This window comes from Electrona antarctica (genome assembly GCF_951216825.1).
Source record: "Electrona antarctica genome assembly, chromosome: 4".
NCBI lineage: Eukaryota > Metazoa > Chordata > Actinopteri > Myctophiformes > Myctophidae > Electrona > Electrona antarctica.
Window position 1 is genome coordinate 35,280,309 of NC_136809.1, and position 12,022 is coordinate 35,292,330.

Consider the following 12,022-nt stretch of genomic DNA (forward strand, 5'->3'; position numbering starts at 1 on the left):
TTAATCAATCAATCAATCAATCAAATGGTATCAAATGAAAGTACCAAAAGTATGAAGTTATGCAGGATGCCCCATTTCACAAGTTTTCAAATGTATACAACATTTTCTGAAAATATCAGGCTAGCTCACAATGCTCGCATGGTAGATCGGCTATTTTCAAATAACCGAAATGTATATAGGCCTGAAGTGGGTCCAAAAATGTACTTCCATATTAGTGTACACCACTGTAAACTTTGCTGCTTTTTGCTTCAGTTCATTCATTCCGAAACCTAGCTCTGGTCTCTCAACTCGCACTGGACCAGGGCTAACCGAAACCATGATGCAATGGTGCACGTGTGTTTTATAATTCAGAAAATATTATTTTTTCATCTGAGAGATGATCCATTCCATCCACGACCTCAGCTCGTAGCTCGACCTTGAATGACGGGTTGACAGATTGTTGTTTCTATTAGTGTGTCTGTGTGTGGGGAAATGACCACCAAAATCACTACCAAATAAGATTATTATTATTTTGTATAACAACTTTTAATTACATAAGCCCTCCCCCCTTCTTGCTCAAAACCCACGTGACCACCGCTGTTATGAAAATACCGCACAATGCCCTTCTGTTGTCACAGCTCTCAAGTCCCGCCCTCGTCTCTCTTGTCTTGCCCGCCTTTATTTTTACGAACCCACGGTCCAATCGCGTTGACGTCTCGCCCGATCGTGGATGACTGACAGCTATTTTTGACCAACTCGGACTGTTTCCCGATTCGAAGCCATATCCACCCCCGATATTACGTCCCTTCCGGTCCGATCCACGACCCCTTCGACCGCCCGCGCCGCCGTGACGACCTGAGGCTCCGCGGTCGGTTCGGCTTGTATGGTTGGTTCCCCTCCGTTACCTTCAGACAGGAACGGAACTCTCAAACGGTTATTATCTGGGCTGGAAGAAAGGCCGACTTGCTCCGCGGGGGAGACGGACCACGACACCCGAAGAGACAGCCGCTAGTTTGACTAGTCGACGAACCTCAGTCACCACCCCTCCCGTCCATCCGCATGGAAGCGGACGGTTTCGTTTCCCGGCGAGGCGGAGGAGTCACCATGTCGGTGGAGAGAACCTCCAGCAGCTGCGCCGCCAACAACAGCGGTGGGGTGACGACGGGCGCCGCGGCGGACATTCGGTGGCTCGGCGGCAGGCTCCTGGACACCACGGGAGCTGCTGGGTTCGTCGTCGGGAGTCTGTCGTCGTCGTCGTTGCCGAGGCTGGGGGGAGGAGGCGGCGGCGGGGAGCAGGACTTTAGCCCGGTGCCGGTGTATCACCATCGGACGGCGGAGCAGCACTCCGCGGTGGTGGTGGTGGTGGAGCCTCCTGAAATAGACTATGAGGGGCTTCCTCAGGGAGTGCCCACCAGCACCCACATGTTGGCAGGGTCCGTGGCTGGCATCATGGAGCACTGCCTCATGTACCCCATCGACTGTGTGAAGGTATATATAATATATCACAATGAATATACATTTCATAGCATGTTTGTTTGTGTTGTCCAACGAGCCGATTGCTTTGGAGTTGGATTTATAAGGCCCGTCAACTGAGCCTAAGCCTGGATGAAAGGGCTTGTTAGCAGACTAGCACTAGTTAGCATAACTGTCTGTAAATAGACAGCATAACTACGGTGTAGTTTAGCCCGTCTCCGGACCCCCCGGGTTGAGCTCCTTTGGACCATAAAGTCATCAAAATGTCAGAAACTTTAACGTAGGGTTCCGAAAGGAGCTAGGTGTAGTTAGCATAACTAACTGTGCAGTAACTACACAGTTACTGCACTGTAACTACATAGTAGTATATTGAACTATATTAGTTACTAATACTATGATGTGTTTACTACCGGTATGTTATGTTACTATGATATGATTATGACTACATTCAGTACTACAGTTAGTACACAAACTTTTGAGAGTGTATAAATGGGAGCAAATTGACATTTAAGGGTCCATTTGGTCCCATTTGTATTCTGAGGTTACACTGAGGATCTTAACTGTGCAACTGTAGCCTTTGTAGTGCATCTGGATCATGGAAAGCTTGTGATTATTTACCGGTATGTGTTGTTGATGTTATTACACACGTTATCATTCCACAGGATGGGTATCATCATGTGACTGGGTGTGCTATGGAGAGGCTGGCTATTTAGTTGAGGTCCGGGAAGCTTGGTTACTGGTCTCACTCTCGAGCAGTATCATCTGGCCGTTTGTCACAAATCACAGTTATCACAGCAAATTACAGTTGACCTTTTTCTGCACATTATTATAGTAGCAATATTGTTCAGGCCTCAAGGTCATGTCAGTTTGATTGTACCTCTCGTTACTACTTGGCAGCACCCTGTTGCTCTTCGAAGTCTGACAATGCCAGCTGGAGTCTGTCGTCATGTCTACCTTTGCTTAGCTCACATATGCTCGTAATGTACGAGCTGTGAGTAGCTAGCTAGTAGCTACGCAGTTAACACCTGATATCGGGCGTCCATAATGTTACCCGCTTCAGTTGCAGCTTTGAACTTGGCAGCTGAAGAAGTCCATAGTTTGTCTCACAGACTACTATATACAAATGGTCCCAACAGGAAAGTAGTATGAGCCGAAACAATAAAATTGTCATGATATTTACACAAAATTGCATCTCACCATAAATCAAATAAATTCTCTTTTGGACAGTTTGAAGGTTTTATTCTGATAATTGGCCCACTAGCATTCTTTGGCGGCTTGGCCATAACAGGAAATGTAACTCTATATTTTCTAAAGAGTTAGCGTTGAGCGTAACATGTTTGTGTCAACCAGTTCAATTACTGTAGCTTCAAGTAATTGAAGTGAACATAGTCTTAATAGATTTTCAAAGATTTGCTCTGTTTTTTGCAGATGGTATCTTTATAGGAACTAGGAAGTCAATTTGGTTTCTATTCTAGTAATGTTTTGTGGACTGTTTCCTCACTGTGACCATTGTCTTCATTTTCATCATCTGTTTCCTGGTGTCAACAAAGCAGGTTGTTCAACATCATGACTTGTTCTTGTTGCATATGGTCATTGTCTGATGCATTTCTTGCTTTGGCTTTTATAAGTTTCCTCATTCTTCAGGGTCCTTTGAAAGGTCTTGTTCCTGTCAAGCAGAGAGAGGTTTGGTTCTGATGCCCTATATACATTTAGGCTACATTGTACATTTGATGCTCTAAGAGTCTAGAGTCTCTGGTGCTACCCAGAATGACTTGCAATGTCTTTCAGTAACACGTTGACAGGAGGACATTGCAGGCTTCAAACCTACAATAGTAATGGACAATAGTACATAGTCTAAAGATCACATTACTTCTCCTGACACCTACCATTTCTGTCATTTGGCCTCATGGCCTGCAAGATTCTGTTCTTTATGAAGCCACAGCAGACCTCCTCTAAAAAGGCATACTTAGTTAGGTGCCTTTGTGGTGTTCTACCTGCTCCTACTCAGTCAGTTGTAAATGGCATCAAATGTTCAATATTGGCCAAAAAATAAAAGGATTCCCCCCAATCCAGCCACACGCATAGTGCACAGAACATTGTGAAGGCCAACGGGTTTTGGCACGTGGCAATTAATCGGGGACATGCACAAGACGAGTAAGTATAGTAAATACAGTCTACAGCACATGGCTGGCTGTAAACTATTAACAGTGTACAGTTTATTGTACATGGCTGACAGTAAACTATTAACAGTGTTATGTCCAAGCAAGATAGTGGAGTAGTTGCACATATCAGGCAAGGTTCAAGGCAACCATTAACATTTCAAACAGGAGTTTCCCTTATGACTAAAATACAGCTTTCTGATCATAAGCTGTTCAGTTTTTTTTGTCTTATATGACGCACAGATGATGGTCAAACATCTCAGCCAGACATATTAGTCAGAAATATAAGCAGCACACATTGGGAGCCCCATTATACTGTGTAGACATATACATATGAATAGTTATATTATACTTGTTTTTCCGATTTCCAATTGTGTTGTATTCCATGATTTGATGATTTTGATCCTACTTTATTGTCAGAGTTTTAGGTTATTTTTTCTTCTTTAGATTCAGCTCTGTGAAGTAGGGAAGTTGGGAGAATATTTTTTTTCTCCTTTCATTTTCTTTATAAACACTCAGTTGTTGTGGGTCACTCCGAAATCGGTCAAGACCTAGCCTGATTATCAGACTCTGAAGCTTCTTGAAGTCCACTCAGAGAGTGGGCGTGTCTATGGGCTGGATCCAGGCTAATCAAGACCAGGACCACTAAACGCATGACATTTTCAGTGACTGGGGGGGGGGGGGGGGTGAGTTGGCACATTCCAACAGACTAAGTCATTTCCCAGCAGTCTAGAGAAGGAATTTCCATGGCAGCCTGCCAACCGCAGCCCTAAATGATTACGTCTCAGGAAGAAAGCGAGATTTCTTCACATTGCGTAAAATTGAATTGCCGGAGTGCGTCATTGTCTTTTCATACATAGCCAGGTTTAGTTAGTTATTAATGCATTTGGGTCAGCTGATTCCAGAAACTACAAGATTTTATTTCTGAGAGAACGTCTGTAGTGCTGTCAGGAAAATGTACTATCCAAAAATGTAAAAACTATGACGGAAAAACCACTCCATGGATGGCTTTTTGCAGTTGGTTCAACCTATTGTCGGTGTAGCAGTGTGTATTTCACTGTGGCACTGTCCAGTGTGCCAATTTTGGTGTATGGTGACCAGACAAACAACTGTTGATACTTGATTTCGCTTTTCTTTTCTTTTCATGCAATTTATTAGGTTCAAGGCAGCCTCAGTACACAGGAGTATGTATTGAAAGGAATTCTGCTCAGACAGAACCAAAGTTTTGTGACATTTAACATTCAGAACCACCCTTAATACTTAAACACAAGACACAACTACAAATTTAAAACACAAAAACAAAATAAATCATAACAATAGGTACAGGGTCCAAGTTCTCATGTCTTCCCATTAACATTTGACACACAATTGTAGGATGTATGTACGTTTCTCTAAGGGAAGTGTCTTTAACATGGTTTCATAGTTCATACCAGTCGGAAATCTGTTGATTTGTGACCTCTTTGCCCCTGTCACAGACGCGCATGCAGAGCTTGCAGCCAGAGCCTGGAGCACGCTACCGCAGTGTGATGGGCGCCCTGCGGCAGATCGTGCGCACCGAAGGGGTGTGGAGGCCTGTCCGTGGCATGAATGTTATGGCGGTCGGGGCGGGGCCAGCCCATGCCTTGTACTTCGCCTGCTACGAGAAGATCAAATTCTCCTTGAACAACACGGTCTACCCGGGAGCCAACAGCCACGTTGCTAACGGTAGGAACTAGGAAGCCTGTGTGCACATCAACACACAGGATGTTGCTGCTATACCCTACTTCTCCAAAAGACTGTTGGAAGTGCTTCCGTTTGGTTTCACATGAGCACCAGGCGGCATTGGCTCAGGGGTAGAGTGGCCGCTAGAGCAGCCGGAAAGGAACCGCGAGGTTCCCATTTCGATCCCTGGCTCCCCCATGAGTTAGTGTCGAAGTGTCCTTGAGCAAGACTCCGAACTGCTCCCGATGAGCAGGTTGGTGCCTTGCATGGTTTCCTCTGCCATCTGTGTATGAATGTGTGTCACACTGTCACTGTGAATGGGTGAATGTAATGCATGTAATGCACAATCTATGTATAGCGCTTTGGATAAAAGCACCATTTACCATTTTCTTTATTTGCCTGTCCTGACTTTTGCCATGGAAAACACAGCAGTTGTGCCACAGTATTGCTTCTTCTATTAACATTAAGGGCTGTGTCCACAGAATGTTTATTTATTTATTATTATTATTATTAGTACTTTTGATATGTGTAGAGACCTTTTTAAAAACACACAGTCACAGAGGCACTCATTACGCAATGTTTGAACCTAGCAACCATTGCTGTGCTTGAATGCTGTCATTTGCGATTCTGCGTTATCGCGAATAGCCTAGACAAAAAACTGGTAAATGTGGATGGCATCATTGGCATGGTTGTGGTATCGCCCTTCAATGCAGGTTATAAGACACAGCCAGGATCAACTACTTAGTCTCTCCTCTTCCTTGGTTTTAATTGGTTAGTCAAAAAAGTGATATTAATGAGCTGCACTAGTAGTGCACTCCTCCAAAATTGTAAATTTATTTACGTGCCTGGGGGGTGCTGCTGTTCTGCTGCAAAAAAACAAAAAAATGCCAGCTGCATAGAGCATTAGGGTGTGTCTTTACTAAAGAAAGGAGGAAAACAACGTGTTCTATGGACATACACTCCTGCTGTTGGGTAATAACCAAAGTATTTTCTGCTTTAGGGCACAGCCACACAAATGTTGGATGGCCGGGAGTGTCAAATATGTCAACCGATGGTCCTGATGGTCAGGACTGGGTGGGGTATGGTATGGTGTGCTGGGAGAAGTGGGACAGACAAAAGGCCCTTGGCCTTTTTAATTGATTGTAGCGAGACAGAGAATTGATGGGAGATTGGGAGGAGATTGGGAGGGGCACTTGCAGCTCAGGTTTTTGCCTAGAATCGAACTGGGTGGGGACATTGCAACTACCGTAGTACTGTATGTGGTTAAACGCCAGGTATCTACGGATACGCCCTAGAAAATGTGGCTGTGGTTCTACTGGCCAGATTCCAGTGTGCATAACTGGAAAAAAGGTGACTTTACCTGATCGGTTAAAAACAAGCTTGTTAATTGCATGCAAATGTAAAAGTACTTAATTTCCTAGTACTAAGCCTGAAGAGGTGAACTCCCCTCTGCTCTTTGTCTCCTGTAGGTGTTGCAGGCTGCATGGCCACAGTACTCCATGATGCTGTTATGAACCCAGCAGAAGGTACAAGTCTTTTCTCTTCTTACTCTAATGATCTAGTCTAATACATACAGTCTAGTATTTTTGTTTCAACAACCCCATAACTCAGAGTACAAATGAAACCAGGTCCATTTGGTTCCATTTGTAATTTTGTACACTCTCTGAGTTATAGACCTCTAGTCTAAAGGTTCCATTTGGTTGGAATGCCCTCAAGGAACCCTGAGGGTCCCTGGACGGCTGGACTGGACCACACTTTGAGAACCACCGTTCTAATATGTTGACTCGCCTGACACACACACACAGTCACACACACACATGCACGTAACTCTGCAGCTGTGACACTAGGGGGAGCTCATGACTCTTCTTTACCAACTGTTACTGTACTGATAGAGAAGACTCCGGTTGACAATGTGGGGAATGAACTGGGAAGGAATTCTGTTCTTTTACATTTTAGTACTGTAAAATATGGCGGGGGGGGGAAATGCTAATGAATCCTGTAATATGTGTTATGTATTCCTCCATATGCCCTAACTTCATGACTGGGCAACTTTTAATACTATTCTAGAATGGACATAGATATCTGATCAATCAGCACATAAATGGGGAAAAGTGACTATATGGTACAATCGGGGACACAGATTATTTTATTATATCCATTCGGAGTAAAAGTAAGGGTTTTTTTGTGCTTTCTGACATGTCTGTGCATCCTAACCACCTCTCTGCCCCCCCCCCCCTGCCCTGGCCAGTGGTGAAACAGCGCATGCAGATGTACAACTCGCCGTACCGCGGCGTACTGCATTGCATCGGCGCTCTGGTGCAGCGCGAGGGCCCTGCCGCCTTCTACCGCAGCTACACCACGCAGCTCACCATGAACGTGCCGTTCCAGGCGCTCCACTTCATGACCTACGAGTACCTGCAGGAGCTGCTCAACCCGCACAGACAGTACAACCCCACCTCACATGTGGTGTCCGGCGCACTGGCCGGCGCCCTAGCCGCCTCCATCACCACGCCGTTGGACGTGTGCAAGACGCTGCTCAACACCCAGGAGGCCCTGACCATCCACGTGCTCCAGGCGCAGGCCCCGAGCGTGGCCGCGGGGGGAGGCGGGGTCGGCGCGGTGGTGGCAGCAGCCTCCGCTGGCGGCGACTCCTCCCGCCACATCTCGGGCCTGGGCGAGGCCTTTCGGACGGTTTACAGGATGGGCGGCATGCCGGCCTTCTTTAAAGGCGTCCAGGCCCGGGTCATATACCAGATGCCCTCCACGGCCATCAGCTGGTCCGTCTACGAGTTCTTCAAGTATGCCATCACCAAGCGGCAGCACGAGAGGCAGCTCCGCGGTGAGCGAGACTGAGACAAGTAGAGAAGCTTGCGTGGCGGCGAGAAGACAAGAGCTTCAGTTTGATGTGGAATCCGGTTTACCTCCTCCCCACCCAACCATGTCCTTCTCTGCCCTTTTTGTTTTTCCTTTAGGTTTCATTTGTCAGTCCCCTCCCCTGAAGTGGCTTATGTAGGGATGAAGAGTGACAAATTAGACCATAGGGATAAACCTCCTAACATCTAGACAATGCTCACACTTTCAGCATTGGGAAATATACCCTCTTTCAACTGTTAATGTAGACATACTTTGCACTTTAATATAAATATACTGTATATACAGTATATGTTACTACCACTTCATCTGTGGAACAAGTTTAAACTTTACACATAAAACAATGGGGGGGGGGAATTACAACAAAGTACATGATTAAATCTCTCTTCCGGAGACGGCTGTTCGGTTACGTGACATTAACAAATAATGGTCCGATACTTCGTCAGCGCATTGTAATGTGGCTGCTTACAGTCAGAAAAAGGCATGTTGCCTCTTTCTGAAATTAAGTTTAATGAGGAATATATAGTAACTAATTATTTGTAGATTTATTTAAAGTCTGAAGAACTGACTTCACCCCGTTGGTTGACACTGGCAGGACTTATCCTCAGCCTACTGAGCTGAGAGTGTCACATTTTGATTTTTGTAACACTTGAGTATTAAACACACTTAGCTGTGGCTGGGATTAGGGTCATATGCCTCTGTTAATTGGATGAATGTGATTGTGTGCTGTTACAGTGACTGGATGAGCATAAATTACACAGTAAATCCTGAGTGTTAATTTATCCCTTTGTAACTGGAGTGTACAAATTAGAGTTGGGATCCGGACCGGAACCGAATCCAACATTGAGGAACTGGAATCGGTTCCATCACATTTGGAGCTGTTTCCAGTTATCACACTGTCAAAGCTGGTGTGTGGACATCACGTCTGCTATACAATTACAATAATCAGTGCTTCTCAAACTTTTCCATTTCAAGCACCACCGTAACTCGGGAGTGTACAAAATTGTGTACACTCAGAGTTACAGACCTGTACTGTAAGTACACTGAGTTAAAGGTTTACAGGGTACATTTGGAACCCCTAAAGGAATTGTGAAGGGGAACTGTTAAGGAATCGGACCGTAGAGGACACAGAATCATACAAATCCTACAGGATCCCAACCCTAGTACAAATGTAACCAGATGGACCTTAAGCGCAATACTGTACATACTCCTTCCTTCGGAAGCTGTGTACCTCCAGATATCCTGTCCTTCCCAAACTATAGTTTAGGAGACTTTTCCGAACCAGTTTTTCTGACGTTGGAAGGTAGTATTGCGCATTATGGGCCCATTCTACACTCTCAAGTAAAATTAACACTCAAAACAATGTAATATAGCAGTGTAACTCTTGAACCTGGAGATCCATTGCCTGTCATGACTGTAGACCAGTGGTTCTCAAAGGTGGGATCCAGAGGACACTCTGGGTTCCTTCAGAGGGTTCTAAATTGTCAGTTGACTTTTTAAAGTTTGAGAAACACTGTTGTAGACTGTTTCAGGGACCTGAAAGCACTGGATGGATGGGTCAGCTCTGTAGTCTGTACATGATGTCTGCCTGGTCGGGCAGTGCTGTCCTCTGCTTCTCCATTACCCCTGGTCAGTGGTTTCAGGTCAACACTGTTCTCTCCAGGATGCTTAGTCTGTGGGTCATTGATTCAAAAAGTTGACTCGGATCCAGATCAGTCTTTGCAGATTGATGCTGCTGATACACATTTGCAGAGTTTGATCTCAAAATGTGATATCTGTCACATGGGGGGAAAAATGATTTCTTTAGCAAATGTTATAAAAATGATATATACCTACGGGTACATTTTCAAGATTAGCAGTAGTCGGCTTTTACCATTTTGTCAAACATGGGCTAAAGGCCATATTTGACAAAATGTTAAATTAATTTTTTTGGTGAAAATGTTGAAATTGAACATTTCAAGAACATTCATGGTAAGAAGACTTTGTTTTCACAGGAATACTACATTACTACAATATGTTGCATTTTAGAATAGAAGTCTTAATTTCAGATTGGTCCCGAAGTGCATAACTAAATGCCTTAGCAAATACAGTTCTTTGTTTGATTGTTTTGTTTTTGTTCTTTGATTTTGAAATCTGCACGGCTTCGTAGCACTTAGTCATTTACATTGACTCGTGAAAAAAGTTAAGTGTACAATGACAATTACTACTACTACACAAGGCCTTCCAAATAGCCGCCACAAACCCAACGCACAACGACAAAGCAAGAGTTCCTTTGAAACATAACTTTGTGTTTTGAAGCCATATGCAAGGAAATTAGAGCATTGTACATAAGATGTAGAGAGATGGGCAGATGAAAGCCAGCTATATTTTGGAGACAAATTGTACTGAATTATAGTTATTGTATCGGCCATTCTATATTCCAACCAGGTAGTAATGAATAACCTGTGTCATACATTTCTAAATGCAAGGGGAAGAAGAAAAAACATGCTGGATAATTTAAAGCTGTTGTTGAAGTGTTAGTCTTCTTGCTATGCCGAGTTTTCATTCATGGAAAACCAAAGACTGATGGCAATAGACAGAGGAGTGGAACATTTAAATGGGTCAAAAAAAGATGATAATGTGAAATGCTTGAAAACTGAAAGAGAAGCCTGTATTTTGTGAATTGTAAATAAACTCGCTATGGCAGCTCCTCGCAGAAGCAGGGTCTTCTCTTGGTGCTGGTATCAAAGCGCTGAGAAATTCTAACTGTGTTCGGGTCTTTTTTTATTTGCTTGTCTTTTTATTTGAAGGACCCCATAACTCAGAGACTGGAGTGTACAAATGGTACACACGTGTACACTCAAAGTGTCCATTTGGAATCCCCTCAGGGAACCCTGAGGGTCTTTTTATTATTTAACTTTACTGCCCACAATGGCTGAAATGCAACCCAAATTATTCAATTAGTTTAATTCTGTGAAGGCTATTTCGTTATAGTCAGATCATCTATGGCCACTGTCCCATCTTGTAAATAAAAAAAGTATATATCTTGATATTTGACACAGTACGACGGTATCTGAGCCTTGTGAACGATATTAGTCTTGTGCAGGAAACCATAGTCTAGAATTGTGGTGCTAGTTTCCAGGTGGTATGGCACAGATTGATTGATTGAAAAATGTATTAACAGTTTGCAGAATTACAGTACATTTCAAGCACAAACTCAATACAAAGGCTGTTAACTGTGAGTGGACGACCCAATTAAGCATTACACTTGTTTCCAATAGGGTCCACAATGTTCAATTCATCAAAAACATTTAGAGACGTACAAATAGACACTTCTATATAGACAAAGGACAGAACAGGAATTCATCATAAAGGAGGTATGCAACACTAATGCGAGGAGTCAGTCAAGCTGACTGGTTCTGGATGGAAAAGCCTAAAGGTTAGCATGCAGGACCAGAAGACTCGGGGCCTGAGGGCAGTGAGGGCTATAGCTCTGGTCCATAGCCTTCTACTGCTTCTACGATTCTGCCCTGCAGAAGGCTATGGACCAGAGCTAAGTGAGGGCCAAGATACAACGAACTGAAGATGCGTTTATTGGGTAAGATTGTTATAGAACGTTTGTGGTGAGATAGCAAAGCATAAACAATACAATACCCATATGCTAATGAGTAATGACCCACCTAGCTCTGGTCCATAGCTCTAATGAGAGCTAACCCTATACCTATATGCTTTGCATGGTATTGTCATATATATCTAGGGTTGCCACCCGTCCCTTAAAATACAGAATCATCCCTTATTGGAGAATTAAATGATGCGTCCCTTATTGAACCAATAAGGAACACAGTTTGTTCCTTATTTTC

General features: G+C 44.0%; 2 protein-coding genes across 2 annotated transcripts in view; both read left to right on the forward strand.

Moving 5' to 3' along the window:
- LOC306921491 (CREB3 regulatory factor-like) overlaps positions 1–12,022 on the forward strand; it is a 116,864-nt gene that overhangs the window by 67,142 nt on the left and 37,700 nt on the right. The window lies entirely within an intron of this gene.
- On the forward strand, positions 741–10,928 carry LOC306921759 (mitoferrin-2-like). The gene is made up of 4 exons (XM_079499045.1): positions 741–1,467; positions 5,087–5,315; positions 6,782–6,838; positions 7,561–10,928. The coding sequence occupies exons 1-4, from the start codon at positions 1,039–1,041 to the stop codon at positions 8,163–8,165; spliced, it is 1,320 nt and encodes a 439-aa protein (XP_079355171.1). The 5' UTR covers positions 741–1,038; the 3' UTR covers positions 8,166–10,928.